At 44.6% G+C, this 22721-nt stretch overlaps 1 protein-coding gene across 1 annotated transcript in view; it reads right to left on the reverse strand.

The window, feature by feature from the left end:
• Nucleotides 1-21391, reverse strand: part of LOC140517463 (hexokinase HKDC1) — a 40009-nt gene extending 18618 nt beyond the window's left edge. The window contains exons 1-9 of the mRNA XM_072628758.1: nt 21048-21391; nt 15049-15211; nt 11126-11274; nt 10917-11036; nt 10186-10281; nt 8796-8895; nt 5241-5424; nt 3653-3808; nt 1414-1647 (exon numbers count right to left, since the gene is read on the reverse strand). Of these exons, the coding sequence (XP_072484859.1) occupies nt 1414-1647; nt 3653-3808; nt 5241-5424; nt 8796-8895; nt 10186-10281; nt 10917-11036; nt 11126-11274; nt 15049-15211; nt 21048-21110 (1265 nt within the window). The 5' untranslated portion in view covers nt 21111-21391. The remainder of the gene's footprint in view (nt 1-1413; nt 1648-3652; nt 3809-5240; nt 5425-8795; nt 8896-10185; nt 10282-10916; nt 11037-11125; nt 11275-15048; nt 15212-21047) is intronic.
• Nucleotides 21392-22721: the final 1330 nt, after the last annotated feature.

Genomic DNA, 22721 nt, shown 5'->3' on the forward strand with positions numbered 1-22721 from the left:
AGGGGACTCAGATGGGAAAGGGAGAGCTGGGCTCTGTAGCAAGGCCCTCTAACTCCCAATCCAGAGCTCTCCCTGCTGGCCTGTCTTCAGCTTCTGGAGCCTCCACCTAGTACCACAGCCCATCCTTCCAAGTACCATCAGCCCAGGACCTTCCCTGCCACTCCCCCAGAAGCTTCTCAAAGGCCTCTACTTCCCTGGAGCATCCTTCACATTGGCTAGGTAAACCTTGTCCTTCTGCCAGATGGGCATGACCAGAGGACTTACCTCAGAAGAACAATGAGTGACCTCAATAGAACACCTCTACAAGAGTAATGTAATCAAATTCAACTCATTTCAACCTACATGTTCCAGGTACTGTGGTAGACCAATAGAGCACTGAACCTGGGGGCAGGAAGACCTGAGCTCAAATCCTGCCTCAGACACTTACAAGCTACGTGACCCTGAGAAGGTCACTTAATTTCTGCTCAGTCTCCTCAACTGTAAAATGGGGATAATAACAACCCCCGCCTCCCAGGGCTGATGTGAGGGTCAAATGAGATAATATTTACATTAGCACAATGCCTGGCACATAGTAGGTGCTGTGTAAATGCTTGTTCTCTCCCCTTTCACTCTCTCCCCTTGATGTTAGGGAGGCAAAAGCCAAAAGGAAAGCAACCCTAGAGTCCTCAACAGCAGCATGGTCACTGAGCTCTCACTTTCTCCCCTTTCTCTCGATCTCTTCTCTCTCTCTCTCTCTCTCTCTCTCTCTCTCTCTCTCTCTCTCTCTCTCTCTCTCTCTCTCTCTCTCTCTCTCTTTCTCTCTCTCTCTTCCTCTCTCTCTCTCTCTCTCTCTCTCCCTCTCTCTCTCTCTCTCTCTCTCTCTCTCCCTCTCTCTCTCTCTCCCCCCCTCCCTCTTTCTCTCTCTCTTCTCTCTCTTCTCACTCACTCTTCTCTCTCTCCCCTTTCTCTCCATCTCTCTCTCTCTCTCTCCTTCTCCCTCTCCCTGTCTCTCACCAGAACTTAAAGACATTCCTTATGTTCAGGACCCTCCTGACCTGAGTCCACTAGAGATTCCAAAGCCTTTAGGGATTGGTTCTTCCATGAGTCTGCCCAGATGAGGCTGTCAGAAAGTGATGGCTCTGACATCAGAAGACCCAGGTTCAAAGGCCACTATTTGGATGGCCCTGAGCCTGAGCTTCCTCCTCTGCACAGTGAGGAGGGTTGGGCCAGAAATGGCCCCTTCCAGCCTTAGAGACGACAAATGAACATTCAGGGCCTGCAGTCTAAGTGCTAGATGGGGCCTGACACGTCACCTACATCATTTTACAGATGAGGAAACTGAGGCAAGTGCAGTGAGGAGCCACAGAGCCAGTACTGGGAGGGAGCAGAGTTCTGCCCATTGGCTGTAGGGCAGTGAAAGGGGGCGCTCCTTACTGAGGGTGAGTTTTGTAGAGGGTGCCATCCATTCCCACAGTGGTCCGGAGCCGGGTCAGCTTCTTATTCTCCCGCAGGCGGGTCAGGATGGCAGCCAGGGCTGCCGCACAGAGATTAGCTGATCGGAAGGAGACGATGGTACACACATGCTGCACCGCCAAGCAGTCCTCCTCTGAAGGCTCCAGGCCCAGTTCCATCAGGATCTCTCTGGTATTCTGGAGGCCTTCCTTATACCTGGTTAAGAACCAAGAGAACAAAAACATATAGACTGACCTACTGCCCCAAACTACCTGAGTGTGGAGTTTGGAATCCCTGCTCTGATACTCACTAGCTGGGCTGCGTGACTATAGGCAAGCAACACACTTATCTGAGCCTCAGTTTTCTCATCTATAAAATGGGGATAATAACACTTAGATGATGTGCCTCACAAGGTACCTCTGAGGGAACAACTTTGTAAACCTGAGAGCACTAGGGAAGTGGTCCAGTGGGTAGAACTTTGGACTTGGAGTCAGGAAGCCCTCAGTTCAAATCCTACATTGGACATTCACTAGCTGTGTGAACCTGGGCTAGTCCCTTAAACCTCAGCCTCCTTTACCTGGCTGTTCAGTGAAGGAGGATAGACTCAGTGACCTCTAATGTTCTCTCCAGCTCTCCATCTATGGCCTATCCACAAACTGCTTATTCAAAGCAGGCTTACTTGTAATAGTAAAAAAAGCTGGGAACAACCCTCACATTCAATGCCTGAGAAAGAGCTCAGCAAAGTGTGGCACCAGATCTGGGAGAGCCAACGAGGGAGTGGATTTGATGGCCTTTGGAGTCCTTTCCATTCCTAAATCTATGATCCAGGCATCATCTGACCCAAGGTTACAGGCCAGGAAAACTGAGGCTCAGAGTGATACATGTGAGGCATCTTGAATATTTGTGCATTTTAAGGTGTGAAAAAATACAAACTGTACAAGAAAAGAGGAAAAGCTTTCTATGAAGTGAGGCAGAGACAACAGGCCAAACACCCTTGCTTGACCTACATTAAAAAAGAAAAAACAGCAGCAGCACATTTTCTAAGTACAAGGTAAGAAGGAGGGGGAGGAGTCTAGAATAGATTATTTGGTTTAAATTCTTCTTTGGCCACAATTAAATCATTCAGATTTGGAGATTTATTTTGGAATTTTGTCATCACTGTTTTTTTCTTATTTATATCCATTGAGGTTGTTATTAAATTCATAATTAAAAAGCAAATAAAACCTTCCAAACCAAAGGCTGTCCTTGGGCACAGAACAAAAGACAACATTAAGAGCCCAGGACTGGGAACCCTGAGCCAGCCTCCCAGGCAGACCTGGGCAGCAGGGAAAGAGAGGAAGAAGGAAGAGGAGAAGGAGGATGAGACCCAGCGAGTTGAGCCGTGTGGAAGGTCCCTTCTGCCGACACAGGGTCCAGCGTGCACCTGCTGGCTCTGGGATCAGGGGGCCGGGGTTTGTTTGAGATCTAGCTTTGTCACTTTCAGCTGTGTGACTGTGGTCAAGTCAGTTTCTTTTATATCTTCTGTAAACTTGGACCTGAATGACCTGAACACTCTCTCTTTCTGAGCCTTAGTTTACTCATCTGCAAAATAAGTGGATTAAACCAGGCTTCTAAGGTCCTTACAGTTCTTACATTTTGTGATCCCATGAACTGCCTAACACAGAATTAATAATAATAATGATCATTATAGATTAGTAATGTAATAATAACATATGTATGTAATAACAATAGCTAACATTTCATATAGAACTGTAAGATCTTACAAAGAACGTGACAAATTACCTCACTTTATCTTCACAAAACTCTGAGAGATAATATCCCATTATTATTATCCTTGTTTTATAGCTAATAATAATATTAACCAATAATTATCTAGCACTTACCATATGCCAGGAATTGTGCTAAGTGCTTTAGAATTATCTCATTTGATCCTTACAACAACTCTGGGAGGCAGAGTGCTATTATTATCTCCATCTTACAGATGAGGAAACTGAGGCAAATAAAAGTTCAATGATTTGGTCAAGATAGCTAGAGAGATCTGAGACTGGATTTGAACTCAGGACTTCCTGATTCCATGTCCAGCATTCTAACCACTGCACTATCTGACCACCTCTAGCATTAAGAAGAATTTGGCATTGTCACCCAGGTCAAGATAGATGGGGAAGAGCTGGGCAAGGGTACAGTAAGCTAAAGAACACAGCAAAGACAGAGGACATCTCACTTCTCCATAGCAGCCACGTGTCGGGTTTCGATCTTGCCCTTGGTGTAGAGAGCGGAGGATTTCTCGCCACGGAACAGGAGGCCGGCCTTCGTCATCTTCAGCAGAATAAGTCGGACCAGTTCCCCCATGTACAACCCGCTAATCATCTTCTCGAACCTGAGATTCAAGGAAAGGGACAAAGATGACCTACTTTGGACAGCACCTTTCTCCGAAGCTCTTCAAGCTGCCTCGGTCAAGTTCACATCCTCATTGACAGCCTTTTGAAGTTGGGGATCTGAGGCCCAGAGAGCTTGCCCAGGTTCATGCGGCCCCACCTAGAGAACCAGCTCCTTCTGGAGGACTTGTTGTGTTTGCTCTATTTAGGAACTCATGGCATATGTACTCACACACCTGGGAAAAACCATGCTCCAAATGATTCTGCTGTTAGGAAGATGGCATGAAGGTGCTATCAAAAATGACCCTAAAAAAAGAGCAACTAATGCTCAAAGATTCCAGAGCAACATCATGTATAATTTTTTTTTAAAAATTAATATGTAAAAAAAGCATCCAAACCCAAAACTGTAAACAGCCTAAATGTCCATGGACAAGAGAATGGTTAAATTGTGGAGCACAGTAATGGAATGAAGACAGAAAGTGAGACCCACAAAGTATCTGGAAAGCTGTTTATAAAATAATGCAAAGTGAAAAAAAAACAAAACAAAACAAAGCAAGTCCAGAAAAATGACATTCACCCAGTAGCCATATAAAGGAAAAAGTGAATGAAAAGAAATGGACAAAGAATCCCATGGAGCATTAAAAGGACTGGGAAAGCATTATGACACTGTGTGTGGTGCTGAAATGAAGCAATTGAAATGGAAATGTTATTAACCAAGGATAGTTGGTTCTAATAAAAGATTTAATTTCAAAAACAGTTTCTTCCTACTCAGATGTTTCAGATATGAAGGTCCCCAGGACAGAGGGGACAAGACCTGTCTAAGGGCACAGATTAGGTCAGTGAGGCAGGACCAGATTACGAGAAAGAGAGTAATTCAAGCTAAATCCAGGAAGAAAAGGTGGTGCCAGATTGCAGAAGACCTTGAACACCACGATATTAGGAGTCTTTGCTTGTTAAGTAATAGGGAACCTCAGAAGACATTGGAGCAAAAGTGGGTCATGACCAAAAGTATAAAGGGGAAAAAACCTATTCTGGGAAAGGGTGAAGATGAGTTATAGCTCCTATTTCCTAGGTTTCTTATGATGATCCAATGAGATTGCTTATGTAAGGGGCTTTGTGAACTTTAAAGGGCCAGGTGAATGCCAGCTCCGGCCAGAGTGCAAGGGAGGGGAATGACTAATATAGAGGCCAGAGCAGCAAGAACAGAGAGGAAGGGAAGGGAGATAGTTCTCTGACTTGGCAAGACTGGGACTGCCTCTGATTAAGACGCGGTGATGTTATTAAGGAGACTTCTTCTTAAGCTTTGAAATCTCAATTTGTCACCTTTTCATGAGCAGCCACTGAAAACCCCTGCAGTCACAAAGCACAGAGCCTCAAGCAGCCAGCCTCCATCCCAAGGATCACTCTGTGCTTGAAAGACAGAAAATCACTCACAGTTGTTTCCCTGGATTGATGGACCCCAAGTCTAGCTCTCTGTCAAACTCAGTCCGGATGTCTTCCAAGGAGCCGTCCTCCCCAAAGGCACCCCACTCGGTGTTGATACACATTCTGCCCTCATCTCCTTCCACCATGTCGATATTGCTCATGTCCTCCATGTAACAGGCATTGGTACCAGTTCCTAAATGACAAGTCAGAGAGAAACCTGTTATCACATGCAAAGGATGACAATCACACAAAGCTAGGGGAAAACCTCCAGACTTTGAGGAGTCCCTTAGAGTATTCGCTGCACATCTCTGTGATATGTTCCCCACTGCCTCCAATTAGCTACTCTTCTCTGTGGGAAGTTTCTTTGTTGTTACTCCAGGTTGTGATGGAGTAAAGTCACATCATATAGATCTAAAAAAAAAATGAAATTTATCTGGAAGAACAAAAGGTTGAGAATATCAAGGGAATCAGAGAAAAAGTGTAAAGGAACCTAGATGTATCAGATCACAAACTTTACTATAAAGCAATAATCATTAAAACAATCTGGTACTAACTAAAAAATGGAGTGGTGGATCAGGGGAATAGATTAGGTACACAAGAGACAGTAGTAAATGACCACAGTAATCTAGTGTTTGATAAACTCAAAGATCTAAGCTTTTGAGACAAGAAATCACTATTTGACAAAAATTACTAGGAAAATTGGAGAGTAGTTTGGCAGAAACTAGACATAGACCTATATCTCACACTGCATACCAAGATAAGGTCAAAATGAGTATACGCATTAGACATAAAGGGTATTGTCATAAGCAAAGTAGGGGAGCATGGAAAAATTTACCTGTCAGAAAGATGGATAAAGGAAAAGTTTATGACCAAATAAGAAATAGAGACATTACAGGGTATAAGATGGATAATTTTTATTATATTAAAAGGCTTTTTGCACAAACAAAACCAATTAGCCAAAATTAGAAGGAAAGCAGGAAACTGAGGAAAAATTTTACAGCAAGTTTCTCTGATAAAGGTCTCACCTCTCAAATATATAGAGAACTGAGTCATATTTATAAGAATATAATCCATTCCTCAATTGGTAAATGGTTAAAGGATATGAACAGGCAGTTTTCATGTGAAGAAATTAAAGCTATTTATAGTCATATAAAAAAATGTGCTTAATCAGTATTGATTAGAGAGATGTAGGTTAAAACAACTCTAGGTACCACCTCATACCTATCAGATTGGCTAATATGACAGAATTTTTAAAATGACAAATATTGGAGGGAATATGGAGAAATTGGAACACTAATGCACTCTTGGTGGAGTTGGGATCTGATCCAACCTTTCTGGAGAGCAATTTGCAACTCTGCCCAAAGGGCTATAAAACTGTATACCCTCTGACCCAGCAATACCAATACTAGGTCTGTCTCCCAAAGAGATCAAAGGAAAAGGAAAAGGTCCTATATGTCCAAAAATATTTATACTAGCTCTTTTTGTGGTGGCGAAGAATTGGAAATTGAGGAGATGTCCATCAATTGGGGATGACCGAACTATAGTATATGATTGTGATGGAATATTATTGTGCTATAAGAAATGATGAGTAGGATGGTTTCAGAAAAATCTGGAAAGATTTATGTGAACTGATGGAAAGTGAAGTGAGCAGAACCAGGAGAACATTGTATACAGCAACAGCACCATTGTGTAATGATCACCTATGACCAACTTGGCTATTCTCAGCAATTCAATACAAGAAATTCTGAAGGACTTTTTGATGAAGAATGGTATCCACCTCCAGGGCGAAAACTTACAGAGTCTGAATGCAGATAAAAACATATTTTATTTTTCTTGTTGTTCATTTGTGTTCATTTGTGGGTTTTGCAACATGACTAATATGGAAATGTTTTGAATGATTGCACATTTATAACCTACATTACAATGCTTATCTTCTTAAGGAAGAGGGAAGGAATTTGGAACTCAAAAATTATTTTTAAAATGAATGTTAAAAAATGTTTTTACAAGTAATTGAAGAAAAGATAAAATAAAAAATATTCTTGAAAAATAAATAAATAATTTAATATAAATATTTCCCAGAGTGAGCTCCCTGGCTACAAGAAAGTGAAAGTTTAAGGATCAACCATTTTCTTTTTCTCTTTCTTTTTTTCTTTCTTTTTTTTTTGGCAGTGTTAAATGCTTAGATATGAGAAGGGAGCACAAGGGATATGACAACCAAAGCCCCTTTTCCTCATTGATTTAAAACTGGTAAAGATCAAATGAGATAATCTATATAAAAACTTTGTAACCAGTAAAGTGTTATACAAATGCTATCTTGTTAGTAAGTCGTTTTCAGTCGTGTCCTACTCTTTATGACCCCATCTGGGGTTTTCTTGGCAAAAATACTGGGGTAGTTTGCCATTTTCTTCTCCAGTTCATTTTACAGAGGAGGAAACTGAGGCAAATAGGGGTGAAGTGACTTGACCAGGGTCACACAGCTGGTAAGTGTCTGAGGCCAGGTTAAATTCAGGAAACTGAATGAGTCTATGGACTCTATATACTATGGCCCCACCTAGCTGCCCCATATGAAAGCTGGCTGCTATATAGCCTTCTAACTCAATATCACCAAGTGGAGAGGGACAGTCAGAGCCCTCTACTCTAATCCAACACACACTTGGAAGAGTTTCTTCTCTACAACACAGCTTCTGCTTGAATGACCAGTGGAAGGGCAAAGGCATTCTACCCCTATCAGGCGAAGCAGCCCATTCCACTTTGGGCCTGGGGAAATCACTGAATCCCTCCTCCCCAGGACAGCCCTTCCGACATTCACAGACAGCTAGCATGGCCCCATCATAGCTTCTTTGCCCAGTTCCTTCCATTTATCCCTATATGGTATGGACTCCAAACCCTTCCCATCCTAGCTGCTCTCTTCTGGACACTCTCCAGTTTATTAGTGTCTTTCTTGACCTTGTAATGACCACAACAGGAGATGAAGGCTCAGATGTAGCCTGTCCAGGGCAGAGAAAAGTGGGACGTTGCCCCTCCCCACCCACTTCTCTCTTACTGTAGATTACTAAGATTTCATTAACAGAGTACGGCAGGACTATCACCTCCAAATTCCAAGAAGCAATGCCTCTCAGAGCAGCCCATAATCACATCAGTTTTTTGGGTGCTGTATCTCCCTGACTCAATTGGTGTTTGAGGCTCACTAAGACCTAGTTCTCATCCCCTACATCACATGACTGCAAAGATTATCTTTTTTTTATCACTGTTCCCAGTAGCTATCACAGTGCCTTGCACATAGTAGGTGCTTAATGGACATTCGCACTGAGCTCAGTGCTCCTCAGGTAACATTTGACCCATGATTCTCTCTCTCAGAAACATCTTCTCCCCCTCCCCATTATTCCAGTTGTCCAAGCTGACCACCACTTCCCTGGGTTCTCTTCCTTCTTAATTCAGCCCATGCTGCTCTCCTCGGCCCAAACACGCAGGCTTCCCACAGCTGAAACAGGGAATCGCTCTGATGAGCTGGATTGTCTACTTGTTGCTCATCCTGGCCCCAAAACAATTTCCAAGTGAAATTACCAACAATGACTCCAACTTCACAGCGAGGGTCATCATAGGCGCAGGTCATCATGGTTGCCACTGTGTCATTGACCAAGGCCAGGACATCCACATCGATATCCTGAAGGGGAAGAAGTCACATCACCTATTAGAGAGAGGGCAAGCCTAGTTTTTACACTTTCCTTCCTACAAATTGACCAATAGAGAGAAGCAGGCTCCATCATCACTTCAGATTGCCACCATTCATCATGTTCTCTGTCTTATTAGGAGTCTAAAGGACTGCCTACTTTTTGGCCATGATAAAGGATTAAAAGTGGTAAAAGATCATGTGGAAGATGGCAGCCAAGGTCCTTGGATATAGCTTCCTGGACAATCAGATCCCATAAAATGAGCAGGACATCCTTGCATTTCAGTTACTCAAATGAAGACCTTAGGATTTGTCTAATGAAAGCCCTTTTGGCTTGGGAACCGAGGAGTTTCTACAAGACGATATTGGAGCACCTGCTAAGAGTAACTAGGGTTGGGTAGTTGGAGCTTTGACATAGGGCCCTGAGTGTGGAGGGCATTGATAGTACTTGCAGTCCTTTGGCGGGGCAGAATAAATGGAGTTGAATACCTAGTTGGCTAGAATCAAACTCTACCTCTCTAGTATCAGTCTCACACTGGTTTCATAAAGTCTATGTTTCTTTCCCATGGGACACTGTATGGACAAATGGTCCTCCAGCCAACTCATTAATCTTTCCATCACTGACCTCATACCAATCACTTGAGACCTGTCTCCTCCCATGGGGTTCTGTGCAAGCTCTCCCACTATGGCAGCCTCCTCATATCACCTTCACCTTCCAGGATCTCTATCCCCCTCTCCACCACTTAAGCTGCCTTTCATATCCCTTGTCCAGGATACAAAAATTCCTTTCTACAGACTACTGCACATACTTTGAGAAGCAGAAATGGTCCCCTACATCTATGACAGTCTGTGGGTATCTTCATATGAGACCATTTGGGGTGGCAGAATGAATTATTCTACACTGGAAACTTTGATCTCTCTATATATACTTATACTCAAGGCTTTGGGACCAAGACCATGTTTTGAAAAGAAAAAAGATTAGTTCCTAGAAGGCAAGAGGTGGTCATCATAAAGAGAAAAATGGCTTTAAATCCTAAAGCAAAATAGAGAGAAAGTAGCAAGAAAGAGAACTAAAGCTAGCAAAAGCCACCCCACTTTGGGTTCCTAATCTCTCTTCTGAAAGCATGACTGGGTACCACAAGCAGAGGACATTTGGCATCCATTACAACTGGGGAGTGGACTGGCTCCCATTCTGCCATGATTTACAGCAAATTCACACACACACACACACACACACACACACACACACACACACACGTCTCCAGACTGGTATAAGAGCCTTACCTTGTGTCTTTTCAGAGCTTTGGTCAGGCTGCTCACCACATTCGTATCCTGAACTCCCCGAACCTTAAATTTCTTAGTCCATGAAAGCAGGATTCCCTATGAGAAGGTTTCAGATGCCATCAAAATGCTTGGGAATTTCACAACTCAACACCAGCTTGAAAAGCTGCTTGGCTTTCTTTTCCTTACCCAGCGATCTTTACTTCTTTCTCTCTCTCTCCAGAGGTTTTTCCTTATATTTTAGCCACCTTTAGGACTCACTAGTGAAGGATCATGGGGTAGGGAGATAAGGACAGGCCAGAGAATCCAGAGACCTCCATCCTCAGCCTGGCTCCCTCACTCACTAGCAGTGGGACCAGGGCCAAGCCACCGTGTCTCTGTCATGCTGCTTCTCTCTGTAAAGTGGGGCAATGTGCCTTAGTGGATAGTGGCACTGGAGTCAGAAAGACCTTCCACTGCCTACTACTGGCTGAATGGCTTCTTAGTGTCCCAGGCAAATCTCCAAGAGACTCGAGTTTCAGAAAAAGTGACAAACTGCACAGCAGAGGGAGTTTCCTCACCTGGGAATCCTATACCAACAAATCACAGTTCTAGTCCCAAACCCCCCAAACACCTGCCTTACCTGCCTTAGACCAAGGTCATCAGACTCCAAAGTCTGTTTTTCCCACTGCTCTGTTCTAGAACTTAGTCAGAAACAAAAAATAAACCTGTAAAACCATGTGGGCCCCACGTACCTCTTCCAACTTACTCTGCTGACAGGGAAAAGAAAACGTCAGCCCAAGAGGTAATTTCTTGTGTTCTATGTTCCGCGTCTTCATGAAATCAGTCACACAATCAGCTACGTAGTCAAAGAGCTGGGGGGAGGAGGAGGGAAAGGGTGTGAAGGCCGAGCAGGGTCAGCAGCATGGACTGCCACCCTCTCACTGCCCCTCAAGCCACGTACCTCTGAACCATTGCCATGGATGATTTCCTTGGGGGTCGGATAGAACTGGCTCTCCATGTGAACGTTCCGCTTGCCCTGTTCAGACACTTGAACCGTCAGGACACGGAACTTGGAGCCGCCAAGGTCCAAAGCAAGGAACTCGCCCTTCTCTGCAAAAGGGAAAAGCCTCCTTGGGTCTTAGGACTCATGGACCCAGCCACAGTAGAATAACCGGGGAGGGACCAGGCAAGCAGCAGACTTGTTCACAGTCATCACACTAGGAGCAAGTGTCAGAGGCAGGATTTAATCTCATGCCTTCCCTTCTCTAGATCTATTACACCATGAGGCTGGTCTGAGCCTCAGTTTTCCCATCTCTACAAGGAGGCTATCATAATATCAGTACTACCTCACAGAGGTGCTGTGAGGTTCATTTGAAGTCATGCACGCAAAGTGATTTGCCAATCTGAAAATGATGTATAAACGCTGATCATTGGGAAAGAACACTGGGCCAGTAGAACCAGATGGCCCAAGTAGGTAAGTCACATAGCTTCTTCAGGCCCTAGTTTCTTGATCTGTAAAAGGAGGAGGTTTTGTAAGATGGTCTCAACCCTCTGAGCTTCTCAAAGGATTTCATGAGTGGTGACATTCTCAGCCCTGGCCATCAACAAGACCAGATGCTCCATGGGATTAGAGGGATCACAGCCAGAGCAGGAAGGGACCTCAGGCATCATCACGTCGGATCCCCCTCGCTTCATAGATCAGGAAATAAGGGAAGCCACTTCCCTTAGTGACACAAGTGACAAGGGGCAGAGACCAGATTTGGACCCTGGGCCTCTGGCTTCTGTTTCTCCTCCATCTTCCAGCTACCAATCACCCTCAGTTAGGGGGATCCAAGGGCAGGAGGAAATGAGACATGGAATAACAATCCCCAATGCTTCAAGTGGTGCTGGGCCCCTGGGACAGGGAAGTTAGGAAGATTGTTGCTTCCTTGTACAGAGTGCTGCTATCGCTTCTCAAACATCCTGGGAGGCAATCAGTGACTCACCCCATGGTTTCCCAGAAACCTCAGGCCAGGATCTGTCCAGCTATAGGTGAACCTGAGGGAGAAGGCTGATTGACCCCTGGAGCCAAGAACCCTTCTGACTCCACTCAATCCTGAGCAGCCGTTGCATAAAGGCCCCTCTACTCTGGCCTCAAAAGAAGAATTCAAAGAGTTGTTCGCTCTGTGTGACCTTGAGCAAGTCATTTTCCCTTCCTAGGACTAATTTTCTTCATTTGTAAAATGTAAGGCCTTTAAAGGTCATTCCAGTTCAGATATTCCAGCCATCGCTCTTAGAAATCACCCCCTTCTTCACAGGGCCTTTCCCAAGCTCTTGAGCTTTCCCTTTGAACCTTGGCTCATAGGGTATGACTTGAGATCTCACTAGCAGAGGGTCCTCCTGGTAAGGCAACTCCTTCTACCAATGCACTTTGCTCTCCAATTTCATCATAGAGAATTGCCTGGGGACACTGAACCATTAAGGGACCTGCCCAGGATCACACAGGATGTATCAAATGGGAGTTGTACTCAAGTCTTCTATATTGTGAGGCCAGCTCTGAATCAGCAGCACCACGTTGCAGCTTGGAACCTTGTACAGGGGAGACACGTGGTGTTTTATGAATGAATGAATGAATGAATGAATGAATGAATGAATGAATGAATTGCTAAGGTCTCTTTTGGCTCTTATATTCTAAGTTCCAAGGGACCCCCGGCTCTGACCCTCCTATGGTCTGAGCACTGAGTGGGTACAAGAACAGGGAGACCTAAGGGTGCAGAGTTCTGGCCAAATACCCTCAGAATTAGGGTTTGCTAATCAATTGCCAGAGGACGGAAGGGAAATCAGAGTCATACAGAGAATCAGGGCAGTTTGTGTGAAATTTCAGACACTCTTTTTAAGGAGGAAAGAGCATGTCAGACACTGGGAAAGCTTCTGGTGTTCTGAGGCTGCCCATTGAATGGCAGTGGTGGAGGAGATTCCACCTGCTGCCTGAGCAGCAGCTGACAGCTTCCAGGAGAGGCAGGTGGGGTCCTGGCTGCCTCCGCATCCTGCCCACAAACACTTCCGCCTACCTTTGCTCCCCAAGCCCACTTGTCGGTTGATCCAGGGGACAGAGGTGAGGTAGCAGTGGCAGCAAAAGTCTGAAGGACATAGTCCTGGCCCCAGGATGACTCAGGAAATCAGAGCTCAGCCTGGCACTGGGGGTAGGGATGTTGAGAGCCTCAGATAGGTCGGTCATATCCCTTCCTCTGAGTCTCCTCAGCTATAGACAGTGTGATTGCTCTCAGAGGATCATAGGACTTAAAGCTGAAAGAGATCTTAGTCCAGATGATTCATTTTACACTTGGGGAAACTGAGGGACAGATTGACTTGCCCAAGGTCACATAGATGGTAAATGGCAGGGTAGAAAATGGAACCCAAAGCATCTGATTCCAAGTGCGCCCCACAGCCCTTCTCCCTCTATATTGATTTCACTTGGTGAACTCATTGGCTTCCATAGATTCAAGTATAATCTCTGTGGTGAAGATTCTCCAATCTATTTATCCAGCCCTAACCTCTCTCCCAACCTCCAGCCTTGAATCTCTCCATTGGACACTGGACATTTCAAATTGGACGCCCTGCAGACGTCTCAAACTCAACATGTCCCAAACTAAGCACATGATCTTTTCCTCCTTCCAAGCACCAAGCACAAATTGGTGAAGCTTAAGGAGGTGATTTGGAATGCCTTTCATAGAGTGATACCTTCAATATTTTAAAAGATCCTTAGAATTTTAGAACTTAAAGAAACCCTGAAGATCACTGAGTTCAAACCTCTCCCTTTACAGGTGGAAAAACTGAGTCCCAGATAGGGAAAATACCTGCCTAAGGTCACACAGGCAAGAATGCCAAGATTGGAACTCGAGGCCCTGATTGATTTTCAGCCTAGCCTTCCCCACTGAGCCAGACTGCCTCTACTAGGGATGCCTCTCTGGGGGGAGGCTGCAGGGCTGAGGACCACAACTCATTCTAAACTAAGCCAGAGACCACCTGACAAGGGTCATTCTCAGAAGGGGTACATCCTCTTTTATATCCCTTAGATGTTTGTTTTTTGTCTGTGACCCATCCCTGTGATTCCATCAATGCAGGAAGTTCTTGGGGGAGGGGGAGGCTTCCTCTGCCAGCCTGGATGAATGTGGACTCTGTAACCTTAGTGAGCTGCTGGGACACTGAGGGGATGGGTCTTACAAGATCTTTTTGGCCTGCAAGCCATCAAATCCTGCCCCAGACACTTCTTATTCTGTGTAATCCTGAGGAACTCACTTAATTTCTTTATGCCTTGGTTTCCCCATCTGTAAAATGGGGATAATAATAGCACCTACCTCTGCAGGCTGTCATGAAGAGCTGTAAAGCTCTTTGCAGACCTTAAAGTGTTCCATAAATGCTAGCTTTTATTACCATCATCGTTACTATTTAGTACTATCTTTGTTCCTTAGTTTCATCCTTTGTAAACAGAGAATTACCAACTTAAAATGAGAAGACCAGGTTGGCTGTAACCAGCAACGAATAAATGAAAAGACAGTTATTAAGCACTTACTGTATGCTAAGCATAAGAGTCAACATGCAGAAGGCCTGACTATGTCACTGACTAGATGTCCAACCTTGGGTAAGTCAGATCATTGCTTCTAGACCTCAGTTTCCTGATCTGTACAACAAAAGGCTTCAGTAAAATAACCTCTAAGGTCCTCTGCAGGCACGAAGTCCCACAACACCCACCTGGCACACCATCTGTGAGTGGACAGGGTCTGACAATTCACTTCTCATCTACATCTCCCATTCTCCAGCTTGGCAGCCAAGAGGGAAGACATGGTCAGGCTTGGAGCAGCACTGCGGACCAGACCTCCCCAAAGGTCTTTGGAGAATGCTCACCTGACCCGTCTGGGATGGCCCTGACAAAAGTGGGCAGCATTTTCACACACGCTGTGGGATTGGTGTCCTTTCCCAGGCCTTTCTCCATCTCAGCTTGGAAACGTGTCATGATGTCCCGCAGTGTGTCATCCGAGAGTCGCATGTCATACAGGAACCTGTCCACCTAAAACAGACACCAAGGGTGTGACTCTGAGAAGCCCCGAGGCTCGCCTTGTACCATGCCCTCACCCCATCCTTACCCCTACTCCTACATCTTGAATTCAGCAGCTTCTGGCCACTTAACGATGGCCAATAAGGCTAAAGGACATTCCCTGTCCAGGCCTCAGTTCCCTCATACATCCCTCATCTGCAAAATGACTGGATGATCCGCTAGCTCTAGTGTACGACCTTATCATTATTTTGAGAGCTCTGGACTTGAAGTCCATTGCCTGCCTCAGTTTCCTCATATGTAAAATGGAAATAATAATGGCACCCACCTTGCATGGATATTGTGGGGATCAAATGAGACATTTGTAAAACATTTTGCACACCTTAGCATGCAATAACATTGTTAATTATCCCTTAATCTTACTTAACATGCCTTCCTCCTAGGGTAATTGTAAGAGAAATAGTCTCTCTTAAAGCATTAGAGGGACTTTCAGTATTTATTATTAATATTCACTGAGGCTCAGATGGGCCTGATAGGAAGAGGTCAAATCTTTAACGGGTAACTGACTGACATGAGGACAATGAATTGTCCCCCGATTTCAGAGAACAGACCATGAACATGTTGTTGTGCCGGGCAAAGAATTCTCAAATCTGTCGGAGTCCATGAGAGGCAGACTGTCCTCCTGACTGACCCCTGAGCCTCGGTGATGCTGCCCCAAGTGCTCAGGCCAGATGATCCCCAGTAAGCCTGGAAACTGGACCAGAACTGGACTCATCCTCATCAGTCTTTCTGAACAGTGACCTTTCTGGACAGCTTGGAGCCTTGAGTACAGGCCGGGTCTCTGGGATCTTCCTGACTCTGTCCCAACCTTCAGATTCCTCTGGCTTTCTTCTGCAGAGCATCTGAATGACCCTCTAGCTCTAGGTGTATGACCTTATCCTTATTTGGAGAGCCCTGGACTTGAAGTCTGCTGAGTATAAATCTGGCCTATAAGCTTCTTGAGGGGAGGGACTATTTCAATCTTTGTCTATGTAACCCCAGTTCCCAGGATAGTGCTTTGTGCTTAATAGGCACTTAATAAATGCTTATTGAATGAATGAAACCTCTATCACCCCCCACTCAATATGTCTCACAAGGATAAACATAGTAGGGATCTAATGGGGTTTCTCATGAGCTGCCCCTTACAAAGGATTGTGGCATGTGAATAAATTCTGGGACAGTAGGGACTGTTTCATCCTTTGAATCTCCAGGGCCTGGCACATAGTAAGCACCATTGGTTAGCCTTAAAATCAGGAAGGTCTGAATTCAAATCCTGCCTCTGACCTTGCCAAACTGTGTGATCTCAGAGAAGTCATTTTTTTCCCCTTTCAGTCTGATAGTAGCACCTATCTCTCAAGATTGTTGTGGGGCTTAAATGAGACAACGAATGCAAAGTCCTGTAAAGTTTGCCAACTGTGATGTACATTCACTTATAATCCAGTTTGGGGCAGCTAGATGCCCCTTAGTTTTAACAGAGTACTACTTGTCCTGGAGTCAGGAGGACCTGAGTTCAAATCCCATTTCAGACACACTAATTGTGTGACCCTAGCCAAGTCATTTAACCTTATTTGCCTCAGTTTCCTTATCTGGAAAAGGAACTGGAGAAGGAAATGACAAACCTGTCCAGTATCTCTGCCAAGAAAACCCCAAATGGAGTCACAAAGAGTCAGACACAACTAATTTACTAACAATAATCAAATATTAAGGAACCCTGAGAGTTGTACTTTAAAACACAAATAGGCAAGGTTTCTGCACCCATTCAGTGAATGAACAAGTGAAAAATGCATTTAATTAGGCTCTTGCTATGTGCCAAACCCTGTGCTAAGCCATGCAGTACAGCGGGGCATGGGGCTGCGGGTAGAAAATGATGGCATTGTCTCTGAGAATGCCGAGCCTGCTTCTGCCATGACTCATGAGACACGAGACTGAAGAAGAAATAGCACAAAGGAGATGCAAATTGGCAAGTCTCAGGGTAAGCTTGGGAACAGCGCTGCTGGGCACCCAGAGTTCAGAGTCCAGCCAACCCACCCTCTGAAGTAGACAGGAAACCGGCCAGAAATTGTGGGCCCCTACCCCATACCTCTCAAGAGACCAGAGAGAGCCGTTGTTGAATTTTAAGGGTAAATGGACACAGTGTGATTGGGGGTGCAGGGTGGGGACGTTATGGATGCTTTCAAATTCACAGAGGCCAAAGAAACAAAACCAGCAATAAAGTGCAGTTTTCCCAGCTTTCAGGACAGGAGGCACTGGATCCTGAAGGTGGCTAGCGCCATGAAGTTCCCCTGGGAGACAGGGAGGTGATTTTGCCAGGGGTATCTTGACCTCTAGTGAGTGCATGTCTCTTATCTTGACAACCTGGACTTCTCAAAGGGAACTCACCATGCCCAAGGAGGGGCAGGCTGGCTGCCTAAAGCAGGGCTTTTTATGTTTGTGGTGCCATGGACATCTCCGGGCATCAGAAGAAGCTAACTGGCTCCAATTATTTTTAAATAACTGAAGAAAAATCATAAACATTCAAGCAGAGGTTAGGGGAAATGAAGGTATAATGTTTTCATCTTTTTACATTTTTACCTTCCCCACTCTGTTGATGGTTCCCAGTTTAAAACTTTCTGACTTAAATGCTCCTTTAATTTTTAATGCTCCAGGGTAAGAATCACAGGATTTTAAAGTTGGAAGGAGCCTTTAAAGGTTATTTTATCTTCCTTGCTCCCATTTCACAGATGAAACCACACAGGGGCTCATAGAGGTTTCAGGATCACACAGGTATGAAACTGCAGAAGTGGGAATGGAATCCAAGTCCTGACTCCAAATACAGCATATATACTCCCCACTGTATCACGAAGTGGGATTTGAGCCCAGGTCATCTTGGCTCCAAAGCTAGCACTCTGTCCATGAGCCTTGGTTTTCTCATCTGAGTAATGGGAATCATAGCTGTAATTCCTACCCCTGCATTGGGAGGCCCAGAGAGTGAGTGATCTGAAGTCACACCAGCCTCAGAGATAGAAGGGCCCTAAGAAGGCATATCTATCCAACCTCATCATTTTACAGATGAGGAAATGGAGGCCTACAAAGGCGTGCAACTAGGAAGTGACAAAGCTGGAACTCCAAACCAGAGCTCTGTCTACACCACTACTCTGATAATAATAACAGATTCCCTCTCTCTAGGGCTCTGAGGTTTGTAAAGAACTTTCCTCATACTAATCCCTCTCTCTGGAGAGGAGATAGGTGATAAGTACAATGACTTACCCACATCTTGCAGGGAGATGCAGTACCACCAACAGGGGCACGAAGTTAGCAATAATGATGACAATAATACATCCCATTATCCAGGGTTTTGAGCCTCAGCAAGGTCCTGAACAGCAGGTAGCCCAAATAGCAGTGTCCCAAAAGTCTTGGTGCATTGCTGAACCTATTCTAGGGACACTCATCCTGTTTATCCTTGAGCTCCAGAGGAAATTTGACCAGGGACACAGAGTCAGCAAGCGTTAGAAGTAAAGGGAGCTGTACCCAGGTCTTTGTTCACAGGATCAGAGCTGAGGAGGTCCTGAGAGGTCACCGAGTCTAATCTCCTCCTTTGCAGATAAGAAAACTGAGTCGTAGAGAGGTCTAGTGACCCGGAGCCACCCAGCTAGCATCAGAGGCAGGATTTGAACCTGAGCACTGCTGATTCCAGGTGCAGTATTTTATCCCTTACCTCTCACTATCTTTGCCCTCCATTGTACTATGCCTTGCCACAGTAAATGTCTAATAAAGGCTTGTTGACTTGACTGGACTAGCCTTGACAGACACCTGAAAGGGACGTGTGGATACAGATAAATTGGGGCATCCAACCTACAGAGTCCTATCACCAAGATCGGATCAAAATGCTGTCTCGGGCAAATGAAACGGGCCCAAGAAATGGCCCCAAGACGAGACATATCCAAGGTCACATAAACACTAAGAAGACTTAGAATTCAAACCCAAGGCCTATAATTCTAAATCCAGCAACTTTCCCACTGGGTCCCAATGCCAGTGAAGAGTCAACCCAAGTTACAAAGAATTACTACCATGGGGCTAATATTAGAGTATCTAAGCAGAATGGAGTGAAAGATTCAATGCTCTGCCCCTTCCATAGCCAACAGAGGGCCTCAGGAACCTAACAAATAAAATCTTGTTTGGCATAAATATGCTTATATTTATATATGTACATAAACATAGAAATATGTATTTATATTTATATAAAATGGTCCAGATTTCATATATGTACATTTGCTAAGTTGGCAAGATTTTTTTTTTAATTTCATATCTCATCTATCTTGGTTGAACTCTACTTGTCTTTGCTCCAACCATCCCTTTTCTCTTGAAATTAAATGCTTCAAGAGCTGAGTGAGACTTTATGGTTTCCTATGTCTATGTATCAAAGTCCAAGCACAGGTATTGGTTATTAATGAATAAGGATGCTAAGAGTCGCAGGGCTTTTACCACAGAGCTGACAGGAGCCTGGCCACCATCCAGTTCATCTCAATGGCCCTATGCGTACAGACCAGACACAACAGGAGGGGAAAGCCTTCACAGCCCAGGCAAATGCTCAGCAAAGCAGTCTGATCTTCTTTTCCAAACCCCTGGATGGGAAAACTCAGCACAATACCCCAGAAAATCCCAGCTTGGCTTGGACTTTGCAGCTCAGGCATCCTAGAATCACAGATTTAGAGGTTAAAGGGACCTCAGACCCATTTTATAGATCAGGAAGATGAGGCTGAGCAAGGTTAAGCAACTTGCCCAGATTCTGACACAGCTAATAAGAGCCTGAGCTGGGATCTGAATTCAGGTTTTAAATTAAAGCTACCTGGCTGTTTTGACATTAGAACGGACCTTTGAGATCATCAGTAGAATCCCTGGCTTCCTTCCTAGCCTGATCCCTCCCTATTGTTTGCGCCCTTCCCCATAGAAATTACTTTGTACTCCATGTACATGTTACCCTCAACAAAACATAAGCTGCCAGAGGGCAGGGATAGTTTCATTGTTTGTTTTTGTCTGTCTAGCTCCTGGCACACTTCCTCACACACAGACTCACACATTGAGAATGGGGAGGGATCTCAGAGACAGATAAAGAAACTGAGGCCCTGAGAGGCTCAGTGGTCATCCAGGCTGGAGTTGTCATTGTAGGGTGCTTAATTAATGCTTGTTTGCTAATTTGCTTGACTGCCCCTTCATTTTACAGATGCTGAGACTGAGCCTAAGAGAAGCAAACAGATTTGCCCAGGGTCACACAGCTAACAGCAGGGGTGGGCAGTAAAATGATTTTTCTAATAAAGCATCACAAGAAAATAACCATGAGCAGATAATGGTCCTCTCCAATCCTTCAGTGAATACCGACCTAACAACATAAATGAAAACAAGAGAAAGCCCCTTCTGGTCAAAAGACCCAGGTTCAAATCTCACTTTAATTCATATTACTGATGTGACGGTAAGTGAGTCACCTAATCTTTTAGAGACTCAGCTTCCCCATCGTACAATGAGGGCCTCAATCCAGACAGCTTCAGACTTTTCCAGTCCTGAATTTAATTTCCTGAGATCCCATGAATCAAATAGGATGGGAAAGAACAGAGGGACTGTGAGCTGCTCTGTCTGAGAATATTTAGACCCGTGAGATCACGGATCCATCCAAGTAGTCGAAGCCCTCTTTCCTCCAGGTCCCCATGTTGACCCACTGGTAAGGGCACTCCTCCTGTGCAACTGCCCCAAAGTCTAGATTTCTTCAGGTTGACCCTTTGTCATCCTGGTCTTTCCCCCAAGCATCCTCCCCATCCCAAACTGCTCCCCCCTACCTGACCTTCTTAATCTGATCTTCTTTCAGCTTTGTGAAATAAAAAGCCAGCAAATGTACAGCAAACATTTTCCTTGGAGAGCTGGTCCGGCCCCAGGGCACAGTTCTTTCCCGGAGAATGGCAGCAGCGTTTTCTGCCAACAGTTCAGCCCGGACCTCCTTTGCTCACAGCCCTGCTCCCTTCCCAGGGAAGCCTTCCAGGGAAGGAGGCCTATCTCTACGCCGCCCAAATGGTTCAATGATTAAGCTTTACCTTTATCACTGTCCCTTCCTCCCTCCCTCCTGTGACACTTTCTCTATTGTCCACAAGGAAGGCTCTGGCAGATTACCAAGGGACAGAGAGAGAGAGGGAGAGGGAAAGGGAGAGAGACAGAGAGAGACAGAGAGAGAGAGAGAGAGAGAGAGAGAGAGAGAGAGAGAGAGAGAGAGAGAGAGAGAGAGAGAGAGAGAGAATGTGTGTTGGGGGATGGGGAAATGATCTGCTGATGGACCATTTTAGATCTTTTTTTCTGACTACTAAAAGTAATTGCTATGCAAGGCTCTCTACCCAACTCTCTGCCAACCTTCCCTTGGCCAAAAATTTTGGTGGGAGAAGCAGGACCTAAATTAAAGGAGTCAGAGCTGTGGTGGACAGAGATGAATAAGTCTGTAGTCCTTGGAGGAACTCTCATCAGTCGAAGGAGGGACCTTGGACTCCCCTGGACCAGAGACTCTTCATCCTTTTGGTGTGTCTTGGATGACTCTGGCAGTCTGAGGACACCTGTGGATTCCTTCTCAGAATCATGTTTTTAAAAGTATCAAATCACATAGGATTACAACAGAAACTAATTAGATTGAAATACAGTTACCAAAATATTTTTTCTAAACAAACAAGTTGCCTATATGTGTGAAAATATTTACAACAGCTTTTTTGTGATGGCAAAGAATTGAAAATTGAGGGTTATGTCCATCAAATGGAGAATGGTTGAACAAGTTGTGGTATATGATTGTGATGGAATACAATTGTACTAAAAGAAACAACCAGCAGAATGATTTAATAAAAATATGGGAAGACATATGAATTGATGCAAAGTGAAGGGAGCAAAACCACGAGGACACTGTACACAGTAACAGTAATATCATACCATGACTGACTGTGGATGACTTAATTTTCCCAGCAATACCATGATCTAAGACAATTCTGAAGGATTCACATCCAGAGGAAGAACTGGTTGAGTTTGAATGAAGATCAAAGCATACTATTTTAACTACATTTTTCTTGGGTTTTTTTGTCTGTATTTTTTGTGCAACATGGATAATACAGAAATATGTTTTGCATGACTGCACATATATAATATATGTCAAATTGCTTGCCTTCCCAGAGAAGAGGGAAGGGAGAGGGGGAAAGAGAGAGTTTAGAACTCAAAATTTTGAAAAACAAATGTTAAAAATTGTTTCCACGTGTAATTAGAAAAAATATTTTAAAAACTTTTTAAAAAGTTGACAGTTCTCAAGTTAAGAACGCCTAAGTCCAACTCTGTTTTTACAAGGAAGTTGTTGAGACACAGAGAGATAGAATGTGGCCCAGGGCCACACAGGCAGTGAGGCAAAGTCAGGACTCAGTCCAAACCTTGAACTCCTCACACTCCACCATCCTCCCAACCAAGTCTTCAGAGTTAGGTCTGCTATATTAAAAACGTA

This window comes from Notamacropus eugenii, chromosome 1, assembly GCF_028372415.1.
Source record: "Notamacropus eugenii isolate mMacEug1 chromosome 1, mMacEug1.pri_v2, whole genome shotgun sequence".
NCBI lineage: Eukaryota > Metazoa > Chordata > Mammalia > Diprotodontia > Macropodidae > Notamacropus > Notamacropus eugenii.